The sequence below is a fragment of the Coregonus clupeaformis genome, chromosome 6 (assembly GCF_020615455.1).
Source record: "Coregonus clupeaformis isolate EN_2021a chromosome 6, ASM2061545v1, whole genome shotgun sequence".
Lineage (NCBI taxonomy): Eukaryota > Metazoa > Chordata > Actinopteri > Salmoniformes > Salmonidae > Coregonus > Coregonus clupeaformis.
In genome coordinates, this window is record NC_059197.1 from 22,156,779 (window position 1) to 22,175,635 (window position 18,857).

The 18,857-nt window shown below is 42.1% G+C and overlaps 2 protein-coding genes across 2 annotated transcripts; both read right to left on the reverse strand.

The window, feature by feature from the left end:
• Positions 1 to 782: 782 nt before the first annotated feature.
• Positions 783 to 3,515, reverse strand: pih1d2 (PIH1 domain containing 2). The gene is made up of 6 exons (XM_041878935.2): positions 3,405 to 3,515; positions 2,941 to 3,130; positions 2,583 to 2,709; positions 2,104 to 2,337; positions 1,594 to 1,895; positions 783 to 1,412 (listed from the first exon to the last, which is right to left on the reverse strand). The coding sequence occupies exons 2-6, from the start codon at positions 3,124 to 3,126 to the stop codon at positions 1,278 to 1,280; spliced, it is 984 nt and encodes a 327-aa protein (XP_041734869.1). The 5' UTR covers positions 3,127 to 3,130; positions 3,405 to 3,515; the 3' UTR covers positions 783 to 1,277.
• Positions 3,516 to 3,629: 114 nt separating this feature from the next.
• Positions 3,630 to 13,542, reverse strand: tmprss5 (transmembrane serine protease 5). The gene is made up of 13 exons (XM_041878936.2): positions 13,423 to 13,542; positions 12,262 to 12,412; positions 11,669 to 11,749; positions 11,261 to 11,374; positions 8,446 to 8,581; positions 8,097 to 8,210; positions 7,942 to 7,985; positions 5,555 to 5,717; positions 5,169 to 5,353; positions 4,890 to 4,988; positions 4,601 to 4,743; positions 4,064 to 4,216; positions 3,630 to 3,937 (listed from the first exon to the last, which is right to left on the reverse strand). Exons 1-13 carry the CDS (start codon positions 13,423 to 13,425, stop codon positions 3,929 to 3,931), a joined length of 1,395 nt encoding a protein of 464 aa, XP_041734870.2. The 5' UTR covers positions 13,426 to 13,542; the 3' UTR covers positions 3,630 to 3,928.
• Between the last annotated feature and the right edge of the window lie 5,315 nt (positions 13,543 to 18,857).

Genomic DNA, 18,857 nt, shown 5'->3' on the forward strand with positions numbered 1-18,857 from the left:
CTGGATCATCCAAATGCACTCTAGCAAACTTCAGACGGGCCTGGACATGTACTGGCTTAAGCAGAGGGACACGTCTGGCACTGCAGGATTTGAGTCCCTGGCGGCGTAGTGTGTTACTGATGGTAGGCTTTGTTACTTTGGTCCCAGCTCTCTGCAGGTCATTCACTAGGTCCCACTGTGTGGTTCTGGGATTTTTGCTCACCATTCTTGTGATCATTTTGACCCCACGGGGTGAAATCTTGCGTGGAGCCCCAGATCGAGGGAGATTATCAGTGGTCTTGTATGTCTTCCATTTCCTAATAATTGCTCCCACAGTTGATTTCTTCAAACCAAGCTGCTTACCTGTTGCAGATTCAGTCTTCCCAGCCTGGTGCAGGTCTACAATTTTGTTTCTGGTGTCCTTTGACAGCTCTTTGGTCTTGGCCATAGTGGAGTTTGGAGTGTGACTGTTTGAGGTTGTGGACAGGTGTCTTTTATACTGATAACAAGTTCAAACAGGTGCCATTAATACAGGTAACGAGTGGAGGACAGAGGAGCCTCTTAAAGAAGAAGTTACAGGTCTGTGAGAGCCAGAAATCTTGCTTGTTTGTAGGTGACCAAATACTTATTTTCCACCATATTTGCAAATAAATTTATTAAAATTCCTACAATGTGATTTTCTGGATTTTTTTCCTCAATTTGCCTGTCATAGTTGACGTGTACCTATGATGAGAATTACAGGCCTCTCTCATCTTTTTAAGTGGGAGAACTTGCACAATTGGTGGCTGACTAAATACTTTTTCCCCCCACTGTAGTTATTATAACAATTGGGACCAATCTATTTATGACTGTTTCGAGATAAAACCATACTTTCAAAATGGCTCTGTCCTATGGACATTTGACTTACAGTAACTGTTTGAAGTACAAGTTGTAGTTGCCAAATATGAATGAAGTTGTTCACAATACAATTTTGAAGTTTTAATAAACATGGATTACTGCATGAATATTGACTATTTGTGAATTATTTCCCAGACATGCAGTTAATGTAACTCATGATCATGGAGGACTATAATTCCACATGAGTCATTAATGTTGTTGTGAATGTCTTTACTGAGGTACTGTATACTACTACAAAGGTTCAGACGCACAGCTTGTAGGATGCATAGCAGAAATTACATTACTGCCTTCTCTAATGGCCTTGTTATATTTCAAAAGTCCCAGTCTTGCCAGAGCAGACACATTTTTTAGAGTTTGCCTATTAATGAATTTGCTTCTTTTTAATGTCAGCAGTACCGGCACTAGAGTATAGACACTTGCAAAGTTAATGTCCGTTTCTTCTTGTTGAACGTGGCAGAGGCCGACTCTTCATTCACAGTCTCAGGCAGCTCCAGGTGTAGATGGTACATATCCTCCACTTCTAGTAGTACATCATCCTACAGAGAAATACACACACACTATTAGACCCACAAGACCAAAGAAAGGATAACTTATAATGTAACATAGGCTATTATGTCACCATAGGAAGCGTTTAAGCAAGACAGACAGAATTTTAGTTCATCCGTCACAGGGCCTTATTCATAGCACAAGGGAAGGGGAAGCAGAGTGTTCCCTGACCTGGGAAATGCTGAGATGGCACTCTGTGATGGACTGAACCTTTGGTAGCTCCACAGTCAGCTTCAGGCTCCGAAAGAGGTCCCTGGGGTCAGAGTTGACAGTGAGCTGGTGCTGTGGCCGCTGAGGCTGGGCTGTCACTGAGCTGGAGATCACCTGGATCAGGTTTTTGGTCTTGTTGCTTTGGTCCCCTGGCCCAGGAGTTAGCTGGACAGATGTGATGAGCTGCACAGGTGTACTGTCCTCAGTTTGCCCTTCACGCAGAGAGGAGATCTGCTGAAGCAGGGAAGCTGGGGTCTGGGAGGCTGGGAAATTGATGTCAAATGAATGTCAAAACATTCATCTTCACCTACAGTATACCTTTAAAAAATCTAGAATATACTACATAGTTAGTAGGTATTGCTCAATACATTTTAAATAAATAATCTCGCCTTTATCTTGGTGGTGGTGTCACCTTAATAAAAAATACAACTGTCCCCTTGAATCAGGGAATAATTACTTAAGAGGCCTTACCTGTGTTGGTGGCAGGGCTGGACTGTTTTAGAGGACCCAGGCGGCGCTGCATGTCCTCTAGGCTGCCTTTTACCTTACTGTTGCTGACGTTGTACTGCTGGGCCAGACGCAGGCCATGCTGCTGCTGGGTGAAGCTCAGGGCTAACAGGTGGACCTGGTCCTTCTCCCTCTTGTCCTGCTGAGCCTGCTGCAGCACCGCAGGGCTGAACGCCACATCCACCACACTGTAGTTGTCTGAGTACAGGAAACATAAGTTGTAGTACTGAGAAACGGCAATGAAACACATTTTTAGTTAAACAGTGTTACATAACATTGGTATCAAAACCATAAAACAAGTTATAAGAAAGTCAGCTGTAGTAGAAAGTAATTTAGGAAATGTTCACTTTTTTGCCTGCACCTCTTGTAATACATGTTACACTATAGGTAATTATGCAGAAATACAGGTTTGTGTTCTGCAGGACAACAGTGACTCTTGGTACCTCCTCTTTCATCAGTGTCTGTCTCCAGTCTCCCTCCACACACAGGCACTGGCTTGTTCTCATCAGCAGGGGCAGGGACACGCTTCCAGCCACACACATTGATGTACAGCAACCCTTTCTTTGGCTCCTGACACAAACAATAAAGCAACTGTTCAGCCTCTTTATAGTTCACACCTCCATATTATTAGCCCGCAGTGCACAATCAAACGTGCACTGCAAACAAATGAACCAGTATTCTCTAAACACACTTTGCTATGTCATTTTTATGTAGGCCAGTGTTCGAAGTTTGTGTGTTTCCAATCTATAAACTCTACAGTGTGGGTGTAGCTGCTCATAGAAAGCAGGTAATTTGTGGTACCAGCATTTCGATGAGTAGGCAGGAGTCAGGGTGAGGTGGTGCATTATAATCAGCTCCCTGTTTCATCTGTTTCTCGATATACATCTGGTAGCTTTGAGGGTCATTCTGAGACAGCTCGTCTAACATGGACCAGAACTGGTTGACCTGCTGCAAAACGTCCTTTGTACACCCCAGGGAAGAAGCCATATTTCTGAAAAGATATTGAGGGATTAGTTTAGTATACACACAGCTCATTGGAGTTTTTTATTTGATTATGGTATGGCAAGGAAAGTTAGCTATAGATTAACAAGCATGGAGATAATTCATAGCCAGGTTAAATAACGTTAACGTTAGCTAGCTACTGTAGCAATAGTACACCAGACAGCAATACCTTTGAATACAATCAAACTATTTGTTACGAATGCTGTGAATCAAATGGCGAACAGTAGTTATCCTTTTAAAACAAAACACATGGAAATACTCACAGTAAACCTGCTTGCTTCAAGTTCTTGCGACCCCTGTGCTAAAGTTACAGCTAAATGTTGACAAAATCAACTTTGTAGCTAGTGACCTGTGTTACTATGGAAACGAGATGAGAGGACGCCCTCTACTGACAGAAGTGAGGTGCTACTACATTGCACAGTGTCTGCATCCTGAAATGATGGTTCTGACACATAAAGCTCTTTCATCACACCAGAGTAGACAATGGACATGTTTAGATATGAAGCATAATTTATTTTCAATACAAAACAAATATAAGGTATAAATATGTTCTCATTCAGGTGCTAAAAATACAATTTATGACAAACATGTATAGTATAAAAGTATTTCCTACTGTTAAATAATGTACGCATTTCTGAAATAAACATGGCCTTTATAAGGAGGTAAAATTACAGTTACAGTACAGGAGGAAGAATGTCAGGAGCATCTTATGTTTCAGTTTGCTCTAGGCCTGTTCTGGTCCTACATGAGTCTCCCTGATCATCCATTGTCTTATTCCTCTTCCTCCTCAGTAGCTCTGTGGATGGAGAAACAAATGTAACATACAGTATTATGCAATTTCAAGAGGAGAAACAGAATTGCATAGCAGATGTGGTCCTGATATATCAAAAATCATGCAACGGAAGAGTTAGTGTAAGGTTACCTCAATCATGTCGTAGATCCAGCCGAGGAACTCGGCCACCTTGGTGTAGACTCCGGGGTGGTTGGGCTCAGCGCAGCCTGTACCCCAGCTCACCACACCCACCAGTCTCCACACGTTGTCAATTTGACAGACCAGAGGACCCCCACTGTCCCCCTGGGGAGAGGACAGGAGCAGATACACACTGCTGTCAATCACACTGGTTACCAGACCACCATACTGATTGTTAGGGGTTGAGATATTGTAAAGTCACAGTGATTTAGGGATTATGGGTTGGGATATTGTGCAATACTGAATCCTGAGCGCCACTGAATTTGATCGGTAGGACCTTGAATAAAGCTGGTGTTCCCACTCAGGCACATGCCTAATGAGCTTTGTCTTTGATAATTCAAAACAGTAGTGTGGGAGACCTGGGGGAAAATATTCTCATTATCATGAACCAATTCTACTTTTGTAAGACAACAACTCTCTGACCTTTGGTACATCTCTTCTTAAAACAAACCACAGGAGGAACAACACAGGGATTTTTTATGAACTAACCTGACATGCGTCCACTTTGCCCTCGGTGTATCCAGCACAGAGCATGCGGGGGGTGATCTCTCCATTGTACATGCAGGAACTGTTGCATTTCTTGGTGCTTATCAGTGGAACTGGAGCTTCTTTTAGCGTGTCAGGGATGAGAACTGTCAAAGAAAGTCAAACTAATGTAAATATACCTCTTATTTTTATGATTTAAATGACTTTGTGCTATGCGAAAACATTTAACCATCAATAGAGATACATTCAATTCTTCTATTTAAGTTATATTATTGATTTAACATAGTCATACCATCATCCGGTTGAGTGTAGCCCCAGCCAGAGATCCAGCACTGTGTTCCTCCTGGAAGATCATGCTCGTACTGTGGCAGACAGATAGGCCTGATGGTATCTAAAAAATAAAAGAGAATATTAGGAATATTAGAAGACAGTGTAGGTCATTTTGAAGTTCATTTCAGTAATATTGGAACATGGTTAGGAACTGATTGCTGTAATAATATAGTTGAGTGTTCCAGTCAGCCAAGGGACTATGTGGTGCATTCAAAAGTGAAGTAATCAAGTTTCCTGTCACCTGAGAAATTCAGTGGGGTCTGCAGTTTCATCAGAGCAATGTCATTGTCGTGGCTCCTGGGATTGTATTTCTTGTTGTAGATTATATTTTCCACTGCATATCCAGTGTACTGAGCCATTTTAGCTGAACTGCGTGTGACAATACCAGCGTAAACCACCCAACTGGACACCTGTGGCAGCCTATAACTGGAATGTTCAAAAAGAGATGAAGAAATGTATATCAGCTAGATGGGTATCCAATTCTCAATTGTATAAAGTATTAATTACTTTGTGCAAAAGAAAGTGAGAGCTTTTACTGTCCCTAGTCATCACTACACTGTCATGAGTCAGTGACCTCTGACCTCTAACCTCTGACCTCTTACCCCGAGGGGTCATTGGGGGTCTTACTTGTGCACACAGTGGGCTGCAGTGACCACCCATTGGCTGGTGATGATGGTGCCTCCACAGGTGTGTCGGTTGCTGTAGTAGAGACTGACTTGCCAGGGCCACCTTCCCAAGGTAGCCTCCACTCCCCCGATTATCCTGGGCAGCTTAGCCCGCGTCCCACACTCTACACAGGCAAAGGAAACAAATATGAAGGCATTTTATTATACATTGTATGGAGGTAACTCATCACCATACTGGACAAAACATTAGGAACACCTTCCTAATATTGAGTTGCACCCCCTTTTGCCCTCAGTACCAGTGGAGGCTCCTCAAAGGGGGAAGGGAAGGACCATCCTCCTCAGTGAATTTCATAAAAATAAAAATGGTAAAACATTGGAAAAGTTATTCTTTTTAGATAAAACTATACTAAATATTCACGTCACCAAATAATTGATTAAAACACACTGTTTTGCAATAAAGGTCTACAGTAGCCTCAACAGCACTCTGTAGGGTAGCACCATGGTGTAGCCGGAGGACAGCTAGCTTCCATCCTCCTCTTGGTACATTGACTTCAATACAAAACCTAGGAGGCTCTTGGTTCTCACCCCATTCCATAGACTTACACAGTAATTATGACAACTTCCGGAGGACGTCCTCCAACCTATCAGAGCTCTTGTAGCATGAACTGCAAGTTGTCCATCCAATCAAAGGATCAGAGAAATATTCTAGTACTGAAAGCATAAGCTACAGCTAGCTAGCACTGCAGTACATAAAATGTGATGAGAAGTTGACTCAAATAGAGAGAAAGACAATAGTTGAACAGTTTTCAACAAATGTATTTCTTTAAAAATGAAGCAAGAGAGAGAGAGATTTTTTATTTTTTTTAACTTTCAGTTTCACTTACTTAGCTACCAAATGCAGCTGGCTAGTTTAGTTACTCAAACACCCTGCCCAAACAGAGGGCTGCTATGTTAGCTAGCTGGCTATGACTATCCAACACAACACTGGAACTCCAAGTCAAGGTAAGCTTTTGATTGTATTAATTTATTGCCATTGGGGCCCGCCGGTCTAACTAATTACTGACTATACACTGTAACGTTACTGCATGATTGTAGCGGGTTTACTAACGCATTAGTTCTATTAGCTATGTTGACTAGGACATTACTTTAGCTAATATGGGGACAATGATGTTGGTTGTGTGTAGCGGTTATGACATGGTTTGGAAAGTTTTTTTTGCCTGGTCACACACAGCTGATGTGTTGTTCATTGAAGTCCACAAACGAAGGGAAAAGGTGAGAGGAGGAGAGTGCATAGAGGCTAGAATGAATACAACGTGGCTGCTACGTATGAAAGTGAACTGTGTTAATGCGTGATCAGGGGTGTATTCAGTCCGCCGATTCTGTTGAAAAACGTTTATTTCAAACGAAACGTGGATTAAAATACCTGAATTTGTCCAATAGAAACTCTCGTTTGCAACTGTTGGACTAACGATTACAACCTAGATAAGCTAGATGCAGGCAAGAGTGTGCAAGGCGGTATTGAATGTGTCACTGTCTGTCCATGTGTCACTGTCTGTCATCTCAAATTCTTCTCTCGACCTGTGTGCACCTACGTTGTAAACTTTCATTCATATGCTAGGTTGTAGCTACCTCATGATGGGTGTAGGGAATATTAGAGTATCATGTAGTAGCCTAAACCTATCAATGTTACATTGAACTGGGTGAATGGAATATGAATGACAGTCATCCAACATGCTGTAATAGAAATAAGGCCATGTTCATGAAAAAAAGATTGTCCTCTCTCATCATAAACGGCACTGACCGCCACTGGACTCTACAAGGTGTTGAAAGCATTCCACAGGGATGCTGGCCCTTGTTGTCTCCAATGCTTCCCACAGTTGTGTCAAGTTGGCTGGATGTCCTTTGGGTGGTGGACCATTGTTGATACACACGGGAAACTGTTGAGAGTGAAAAACACACTCAAACTGGTGCAGCTGGCACCTACTACCATACCCCGTGCAAAGGCACTTAAATATTTTGTTTTTCACATTCACCCTCTGAATGGCATACATAAACAATCCATGTCTCAATTGTCTCAAGGCTTAAAAAGTATTATTTAACCTGTCTCCTCCCCTTCATCTACACTGATTGAAGTGGCTTTAACAAGTGACATCAATAAGGGATCATAGCTTTCACCTGGATTCCTCTGGTCAGTCTATGTCATGGAAAGAGAAGGTGTTCCTAATGTTTTGTACACTCAGTGTATACCACCAATGTGTAGAACTATGAAGTCCTGACTGAGAGGTCATATGAAGGTAATTGTGTCTTACCTATGTGTGAGATGCACAAATTTACAATGTAGTTCATCCGCTATTATGTTAGTGTTGTTAGTACCCTGCAGAAACTTACCAAAACATTTCAAAGCTATAACCTTCCCTGTGACGCAACTCGCCCTAAATAAAAACAAATCCAACCATTAGAAAAGCTTGATTACTTTGTTATAACACATCTATTTTTTTCTGCATCATTAGGTAATGTATTATCTCCTCAGACAGCTGCCGTACCTTAACTGCCATATATTTTCCAGGCTGCTCTTGTGTTCAGATGTGATCTGTATAAAGCCATCTGTGTAGTTAGGTCCGATGTCCGTTAAGTTCACCCCTTTTTGCTTGGTCAGTCTGGAAACAAAATAAATCATAGTTATATCTTCTATAAAAGATGGGAGAGTGTCTGTTTTAAAAAGTAATGTCTGATCCATGGGTCATAAAGCAAGCCTATAAACAAGGTATTAACAGAGCATTAAATAATCCATCATTAACTGGGAGCAATCAGCCTTATGGTTAGGTGAATAGCCTTTTATGTTCCCAAGCTGCTGTGGGCTTTATAATAAGAAAATGGTCTCAGTAGACTAGCCTTAGATATCCCAGCTGGCGGCAGACCAGGGTCCCCAGGGAAGAGTTCCATCTCTCATAGCACACAGGCAGCCAGGTGGGCACCTTCTCTAGCTGGATCTCCAGGAGAGAGTTCTCCGGGCTGATTCTGTAAAACACTGAACCTCATTGATTGAAAATAATCCTTCCAGAGACTAACTAGATCAACAGTAATGAACTGCTGTCTTGTTTGAGAGGGAAATGTTAAGCAGCTTATATCCAATAACTAATGTAGTCAATATAAACAGATCATTATTTCATGTTTTGAAGTCGGTCGATAGACAGTCTCCACTCCTCTCCGCTGACTGTGACCATGTAGAAGTTGTTAAGGAATGTATTAATAAAGATATGTACTGTTATAAAGACAATTATAGTTGTAATATAAACACATTTGGTTTATCACAAATGTTGTGATAAACCATAAAACTACTAGGAAGGTCATTCTGCCTGACCAATCATGTGTGTCCCAAATGGTACCTAATGTGCCTTCAGAAAGTATTCATACTCCTTGACTTGTTCCACATTTTGTTGTGTTACAACCTGAATTCAAAATTAATTAAATATTTGTTTTTCTCACCCATCTACACACAATACCCCATAAATACAAAGTGAAAACATGTTTTTTGAAATGTTAGCAAATTTAGTGAAAATGAAATACAGAAATATCTAATTTACACCCCTGAGTCAATACTTTGTAGAAGCACCTTTGGCAGCGATTACAGCTGTGAGTGTTTCTGGGCAAGTGTCTAAGAGCTTTCCACATCTGGATTGTGCAACATTTTCAAGTAGATTTAAATCAAAACTGTAACTCGGCCACTCAGAAACATTCACTGTCTTCTTGGTAAGCAACTCCAGTGTAGATGTGGCCTTGTGTTTTAGGTTATTGTCCTGATGAAAGGTGAATTCATCTCCCAGTGTCTGGTGGAAAGCAGACTGAACCAGATTTTCCTCTAGGATTTTGCCTGTGCTTAGCTCCATTCCATTAATTTTTTATTCTGAAAAACTCAACAGTCCTTAACGATTACAAGCATACAGTGGGGAAAAAAAGTATTTAGTCAGCCACACACCAGAAACAAAATTGTAGACCTGCACCAGGCTGGGAAGACTGAATCTGCAATAGGTAAGCAGCTTGGTTTGAAGAAATCAACTGTGGGAGTAATTATTAGGAAATGGAAGACATACAAGACCACTGATAATCTCCCTCGATCTGGGGCTCCACGCAAGATCTCACCCCGTGGGGTCAAAATGATCACAAGAACGGTGAGCAAAAATCCCAGAACCACACGGGGGGACCTAGTGAATGACCTGCAGAGAGCTGGGACCAAAGTAACAAAGCCTACCATCAGTAACACACTACGCCGCCAGGGACTCAAATCCTGCAGTGCCAGACGTGTCCCCCTGCTTAAGCCAGTACATGTCCAGGCCATATCCAGGCCCGTCTGATTTTTTTTTCTCATTTTGTCTGTCATAGTTGACGTGTACCTATGATGAAAATTACAGGCCTCTCTCATCTTTTTAAGTGGGAGAACTTGCACAATTGGTGGCTGACTAAATACTTTTTTTCCCCACTGTACACATAACATGATGCAGCCACCATTATGCTTGAAAATATGGAGAGTGGCACTCAGTAATGTGTGGTATTTGATTTGCCCCAAACATAACACTTTGTATTCAGGACTAAAAGTGAATTGCTTTGACACATTTTTTGCAGTATTGCTTTAGTGCCTTGTTGCAAACAGGATGGATGTTTTGGAATATTTTTTATTATGTACAGGTTTCCATCTTTTCACTCTGTCAATTATGTTAGTATTGTGGAGTAATTACAATGTTGTTGATCCATCCTCAGCTTTCTCCTATCACAGCCATTAAACTCTGTCACTTTTTTTGGTGTATTTTAACACCTTCTTCTCCCCAATTTCGATATTGTCTCATCGCTGCAACTCCCCAACGGGGCCAAACCGCGCTTCTAAACACCCGCCCGCTTAACCTGGAAGCCAGCCGCACCAATGTAACTGTTTTAAAGTCATCATTGGCCTCATGGTGAAATCCCTGAGTGGTTTCCTTCCTCTCCGGCAACTGAGTTAGGAAGGATGCCTGTATCTTTGTAGTGTCTGGGTGTATTGATACACCATCCAAAGCCAAATTAATAACTTCAACATGCTCAAAGGGATATTCAATGTCTGCTTTTTTATTTTTACCCATCTACCAATAGGTGCCCTTCTTTGCGAGGCATTGGAAAACCTTCCTGGTCTTTGTGGTTGAATCTGTGCTTGAAATTCACTGCTCGACTGAGGGACCTTACAGATAATTGTATGAGTGGGGTACAGAGATGAGGTAGTCATTCAAAAATCATGTTAAACACTATTATTGCACGCAGAGTAAGTCCATGCAACTTATTGTGTGATTTGTTAAGCACATTTTTACTCTTATTTAGGCTTGCGATAATAAAGGGTTTGAATACGTATTGACTCAAGTCATTTCAGCTTTCACTTGTAATGAATTTGTAAAAAATTCGAAAAACATAATTCCACTTTGACATTGTGAGCTATTGTGTGTAGGCCAGTGACCAAAATATCTCAATTTAATCAATTAAAAATGCAGGCTGTAACACAACAAAATGTGGATAAATTCAAGGGGTGTGAATATTTTCTGAAGGCACTGTATACCCTATATAGTGCACTACTTTTTACTGGAGCCTATGGGGCACCACATAGGAATAAGGTGCTATTTGGGATGTAGCCAATCCCACGGACAAGATGACAGTCTCTGTGGTGAGTTATGGGCTGAGAGGCACAGACCTTTCCTGGGGTCAGCCACAGAGATGTCTTCGGTCACGTTACAGAAGGACGTCTCCTTGGTGTCCCCTAGTCCTGCTGGGCTCTGGGAAGAGGTAGGCCGCAACAACAACCTGACTGTGGGAGGAAAAACAACAACATGCAGAGTGAATTATAGTTGTAGTGGATGTGAAACAGATATTCTTAATCTAGCTCTGTCATTGTGTAAGACATGATTATCATGCATAGTTAATCAGCTATAACAGTCTCATTTTAAAACATTCAAATACAGTGTTCTATATTCTGACATGTAGGGTTATTTTTGTTTGTTATCCACCACGGCAAGGAATCTGTAATGCACAAACACTAGAACATTGAACATGTCATCATTCTCTTCATACTCCATGATTTGACACTTGCAGAATGTCTCACCTAGGAACCACACTCCGACTGCTAAGCCTCCCAGAAGTCCTACTGCACACACAGCAGCCAGTACTCTCACCAGTCTATGGGCTGACACGAGCACAGCTGAATTAGACACTGATAAGAGATAAACTGCTTGGGTATACTGATAAAAGGCATGTTAGCTGTCTGTCACACAGACATAGTGTGGAAGAGATAGCGGCACAGCATGTAACAGCCATTACACAGTCTACAACGTGCACACAACCTAGGATGTGAACAAAGCATACCACATGTAGGGAACAAGTGACAAAGATGAATGCTGAGCATTTCACAGGCAGTGTCATAATCAACTGACTCATATCAAGTCTGCATGGCAGCTGTGAGGGGTAGATGTTTACTGTACTACAGTTTGTGAAAAGGATATCTAAAGCTCTGAGGCTAGCTGGACTTGGCTTTAACTTAAGATAATGATAAGTACTAAAGCTTAATGCTGCTATATACTCGAATTAGATAAGACTTTATGTAACATGCCTTGTTTGTGCACTAATTGGATAATGTTGTCTACTAATGATAGCCTGTGGTTTCAACCCTATTAGACAGTGCACCACCCATTGCCTTACCGTGGTTTGTAGAGTGGATTCCTCTCAGCCAGGCATGGCAGCTCTGACTCTGAGCTCCTCGGGCCCCTCCCACTCCTTTCTTCTCTGGGTGAAAAGGATGACTGACAGCCACAGGATTCTCAATCACAGATAATGTATCTCCATCAAGATTCTGCAACATGTGCAATGAATACAACACACACACACACACTATTCATGTCAGTCTTCTGGGACACTGGATATGAACATAACCTATTCTTGCTGGCTGACTACCCCTCCCCTTCTACACACACAAGCCTTATTCATCCCCTTTATCAAACAGATTTAATTAGGATGACTGTGAAACCCAGAGATCTCAGGAGGGTTTGTCCAGGTGTATGGAATTTGAATGGCAGGTGTGTAAAGGTGCGCAGATAATGTCACAGGTGTCCAGGTGTGTGAACTGAAGCACAATGTATCATTCATAGCCAAACATGAGAATCCCAGGTAACGCGTCATACTTGTGCTGCAGACATATGGATTTACTCTACACAGAACCAGACCTATGCAGCAGGTATTTCACATGCAGGTGAACCAGACTACCTACATTTGTTTTCTATTGCAAGACATACACTTTTTAAATGTTAATCAGAGTTAAATACTACAGGGTATTTCTAGCTCATGCAGTGAGATATTGTGGGAAAATAGGGTGGCATTATATATTTACAAATCCCCTCTAAAACCATCTGCTCCAACATGATGCTTAAACATTGTAATAAACCCCTAGAATCAACACTAGTATGTTAACCCAAAGCATGCACTGTATGCATATATTTGCCTTTAAGTTATCCTCTCAAGTAGATAATACATTGTATTAGTAAGAAGTACACAATGTACATGTACTTGAAATACATTATGATGATTGACAATAGATGATTAAAAACCATTAACAAATCCATTAAATCGTCATAGTTGTTGTTAAACAACATGAACAACAGCTAGTACATGTACAGTAAATAGACAGAGGCATTATGAAAACATTGTCTGTTGTCAGTGATGTTGACACTCAATGAGTGACTCAATAGCATAAAGACAGAGGGTGTCAGGGGAGGTGAGAGCAACAGAGAAGGTATCAAGGTGATAATGAAGGTAAATAGGGGTAAGGAGAGAGACAGAGATATATAGATATGCCTGGAGTCTTACCATGTTATCCTTGTGTGTTTTGTTGTCCAGAGGAGAGAGTGGCACTGGGCTCTTCAGCGCTCATCTGTAGGCCTGTGTTAGGTTAGAGACAGAGATGCGCTCCACTCGCAGCTGGTCGACCATTTGCCATTTCACAGAATGCAACTCTGGATTTTCCCTTCACAAAGAGACAATGAGGTCAGCAGTGGTGCTGTGCTGCTGAATGAACCTGTTGTTTTGCCAAGGGGGTCATGGGGCCTATGTAGTTCTTTGTAGGGGGGAACATCTCCAGAGATAACACCCCCCCACCCCCCAAGCCACTGATAGGGCAGGCAGAGGCACAGGTTGCTTAGTAACACCCTTACCTGTGCCAACAGAGCATCCACTTGGCAGACAGAACATTATTAGCTGAACATTGTAGCTTCATGAGCAAAGGTCATAATATCACGTCCTCATATCACGTCAATCCCAGTCAGACTAATTTTGAATCCAAAGATATCACATCTCTCACCAGGCCACTCAAGAACAAGATGAACACTGTTCTGCCTGCTGGTGAGCTGACAGATGTTCACTCTCTCTCTCAAAATAAAAAACATTATGCATTTGTACAGTTTTTGTTATCAATTATTATTTCTTTTTTATTTCTGGATACCCGTTACAATATATACAATTTACTCTGCATCAGGTGCAGTACAAAAAATGACCAACCAACAAACCATTTTTTGAGTGAATCATATTTTATTTTACAAGGATATCAAAATAAATGTGTTAATTAAAATATGACTAAATCAGGACTTTTTCATCTGTTTACAGGTAAAGTATGTCCCTTCTACGTTACCGCCAAGCTTAATTAACCCAGTTTCACCTATTTAATATCAAGGTGTTTCTAAAAAAAAAATATTCATCTGCCAGCTAGAATTCCAGCCAGCAGAAAGTACCTTTGATATGCAGTATCTCCCATGGGCGTGGTATGGGATTAGGCCCGGAGATAGCCAGGTGAGGAGGATAACTGCCAGGGAAAACATTCCGTACACCCGGACTGTCCAGACAGCATCCCGGAAACGGCCTGCATCTCTTTGGCTCATCTGACCACTGTCAGATGAAAGGATGTACAAGTCAAACCCACTCTAAGAAGTCTGTCTGTCTGTCTTTCTGCCTGTCTGAACACTGTGACCTGAGGTGGACGTGGCAGACTAATACTGTGTGCTGACATGCAGACTAGGAATGCGCATTGGTTTACAGTATATATTTACAAAAAATATATACGGTGGATTGGAAATGATGCAGACAATTACACTGATGGAAGCCACAATCTATCTGCAATGTTAAAGCTGATCTACCGCGTAAAAAAATAAAATAAAAATGAGTCTATGATGGTATGTAAATGAGATGTCCCCATTGCTGGTGACGAGACAGTAATACTGACATTCATTTGTCTTGTCATGTGCGACTGTCCGTTCGGTCTTCCATTTATGAAATTGGCACCCCACAATACAATCATTAAATTACACACATCATTGAAATCTTAATTGGGAGAGCTTGATGTATGGGCAGTGAGATACCAAAGAACTCATTCAATCAGCATAATTGTAACTGTATATCACAAAAGTGCTTGCCTAGCACAAGGCATGATGTGCTCACTGCTCACGCTAACAAACTTGAAGTATTCAGAAAGTTTGATAAATGAGAAATATAAATGGCAGCTTTAGATATTGGTTATCATTAATTTGTTCACATTGTATAAACATTCTGGAGGATATGTACAGTGTGTCTTGATTTCATCAACTTTGATTAACACTTCTATGCCGACTTGTCTAACGTCCATATTTATATAAAGAACTCATTCTTACTAAGTTTCCTAGTTCCTGTGCCATTGTTATTAGTGACTGAGTTGCACAGTAACATTTCATCAGATAAATACTGGTAATGTACAGTGGGGAAAAAAAGTATTTAGTCAGCCACCAATTGTGCAAGTTCTCCCACTTAAAAAGATGAGAGAGGCCTGTAATTTTCATCATAGGTACATGTCAACTATGACAGACAAATTGAGAATTTTTTTCTCCAGAAAATCACATTGTAGGATTTTTAATTTATTTATTTGCAAATTATGGTGGAAAATAAGTATTTGGTCACCTACAAACAAGCAAGATTTCTGGCTCTCACAGACCTGTAACTTCTTCTTTAAGAGGCTCCTCTGTCCTCCACTCGTTACCTGTATTAATGGCACCTGTTTGAACTTGTTATCAGTATAAAAGACACCTGTCCACAACCTCAAACAGTCACACTCCAAACTCCACTATGGCCAAGACCAAAGAGCTGTCAAAGGACACCAGAAACAAAATTGTAGACCTGCACCAGGCTGGGAAGACTGAATCTGCAATAGGTAAGCAGCTTGGTTTGAAGAAATCAACTGTGGGAGCAATTATTAGGAAATGGAAGACATACAAGACCACTGATAATCTCCCTCGATCTGGGGCTCCACGCAAGATCTCACCCCGTGGGGTCAAAATGATCACAAGAACGGTGAGCAAAAATCCCAGAACCACACGGGGGACCTAGTGAATGACCTGCAGAGAGCTGGGACCAAAGTAACAAAGCCTACCATCAGTAACACACTATGCCGCCAGGGACTCAAATCCTGCAGTGCAAGACGTGTCCCCCTGCTTAAGCCAGTACATGTCCAGGCCCGTCTGAAGTTTGCTAGAGTGCATTTGGATGATCCAGAAGAGGATTGGGAGAATGTCATATGGTCAGATGAAACCAAAATAGAACTTTTTGGTAAAAACTCAACTCGTCGTGTTTGGAGGACAAAGAATGCTGAGTTGCATCCAAAGAACACCATACCTACTGTGAAGCATGGGGGTGGAAACATCATGCTTTGGGGCTGTTTTTCTGCAAAGGGACCAGGACGACTGATCCGTGTAAAGGAAAGAATGAATGGGGCCATGTATCGTGAGATTTTGAGTGAAAACCTCCTTCCATCAGCAAGGGCATTGAAGATGAAACGTGGCTGGGTCTTTCAGCATGACAATGATCCCAAACACACCGCCCGGGCAACGAAGGAGTGGCTTCGTAAGAAGCATTTCAAGGTCCTGGAGTGGCCTAGCCAGTCTCCAGATCTCAACCCCATTGAAAATCTTTGGAGGGAATTGAAAGTCTGTGTTGCCCAGCGACAGCCCCAAAACATCACTGCTCTAGAGGAGATCTGCATGGAGGAATGGGCCAAAATACCAGCAACAGTGTGTGAAAACCTTGTGAAGACTTACAGAAAAAGTTTGACCTGTGTCATTGCCAACAAAGGGTATATAACAAAGTATTGAGAAACTTTTGTTATTGACCAAATACTTATTTTCCACCATAATTTGCAAATAAATTCATAAAAAATCCTACAATGTGATTTTCTGGATTTTTTCTCTCTCATTTTGTCTGTCATAGTTGACGTGTACCTATGATGAAAATTACAGGCCTCTCTCATCTTTTTAAGTGGGAGAACTTGCACAATTGGTGGCTGACTAAATACTTTTTTCCCCCACTGTACTTTGTTTGTAGACATGTTGGAGGGGACAGAGTCTGTGTTGTGTCCAGGGGATCTCTCATGTCTTTGTCTCACTGCCATCTCTCTGTCACTGTGTGTGGCAGTCTGGACCTTTTAGGTTTTATCAGAAGTCTTGTGATTGGACCCAATCTCCCTCTTGGGGCGGAAGGTAGCTTAGTGGTTAAGAGCGTTGTGCCAGTAACCGAAAGGTTGCTGGTTCTAATCCCCGAGCCGACTAGGTGAGAAATCTGTCGATGTGCCCTTGAGCAAGGCACTTAACCCTAATTGCTCCTGTAAGTCGCTCTGGATAAGAGCATCTGCTAAATGACTAAAATGTCTAGTGGCTTGTATGACTTAAAGTGCTGTCCCCAAAGAATCTCATCTTCAGTGTAGGACGTCCTCACATGGAAGGCTGTGCCTGAGAATAAATACATATTTACAGTCAAGTGAATCTAAGATTATATTATATACATCTGCTGTCCGATCCAGGCATTAAGGATACTGTAGGTCCCTTTCAATTTAACTATATTAATGTTTTGATAATGATAACATATCAATAATTCACAACCATTAATTTGAAGTGTCCTTTTTGTACTGATTGAAATAGCCCAAACATATATTTTATTACAACTCCAGATTTCCCCACCTCTCAGTACAAACCTGCGTCTTGGACGGCTCCGTCCACCATGACCACGATTTCAAAGGTCTCCCACTTTAAAGAGTCAGCGCTGATGCCCCAGAGAGGATTGTGTTCATCAATGACATGCTCCACGGTCTTGGGCTCCACTATGAACAGCCTGTCTCCATCTGGCCCCATCCCCAGAGTCAGCTCTCTCTGCTCCAACAGGATGAACTCTCCCTCTTTGGTATGGTGAGATTTGATCAGCTTGGCTCTTATCTCTGCCACCAGCATGTGAGTCTCTTTCAGTGTCCTGACGTTGAACATCAGGCACAGCCTGTTATCCCTCTCAGAGACCACACAGTGCTGACTGAACAACAGAGTGGGCAGCCTCCTCTTAGGCTTGGCTAGCTTGGCCAGGATGCAGCCCAGCATCAGAGCGTCTAAAACACTGATTAAATTATGGACTGTGCCATCATGAGAACCAGCCCGTCCATGCAGTTGGCTGAGGCCACTCTAGAGCCGTAGCCATTTATGATTTGGCTGTCCATGGAAACAGAGAGGGCCGAATGGAAACTGTTCAGTTTCTCAAAACATGGCTGCCATTGCGGGTCTTGTATGTGTTCCATATCACCACGCAGCCAGGCATCCAGGAAGTAGAGCTCTGCGAAGGCTGTCCAGGTGACAATGTAGCACAGGGTGAAGACAAACAGCATCCAGCTGTACTTCAGATCCACCAGGGTGCCTATCAGGTCACACATCTTGTTCTTGGAGCTGTAGGATGAGCCGCGACACATGCCATCCTTGGTGAAGTAGTGATATTGCTGGCGACCATTAGAACTGGAACTCTTGTGTCTTATGTCTTATGTCTCCTGTACTCTTGGAATAAGGAGATGTGGCCTTTTTCTGTGTTTTCTTCCCTTTACCAGGTTTACTAGAGCCTTTCTTAAACCAGGAGCGTGTGTCATAACTGGAGCAGCTCCCAGCACTCCTGGTCTGCCTTGCTTTGTGCTGTGATTGGATGATCCTCTGACTGACCGGCAGTGGGCTTTGTCTGGTGTTGGGCCGGGGCTGCCCCATGCCTAGCCCCAGTCTCGGAGAGGATGGCGAACAGGCATGGTGACATACTGACCCCTACTGGTCGCCCTGGAGATTTTCTTGGGATCGGCTAAAGATACTCTCGTGACCCCTGCAGTCAAGGCATCAAGACAGTAAGGTGTCATCTGAAATCGAACAGTGAAGATGTTGATAACAATACAATAATAAACCAGTCATCTTTGCAGTGAATATTGAGACGTTATA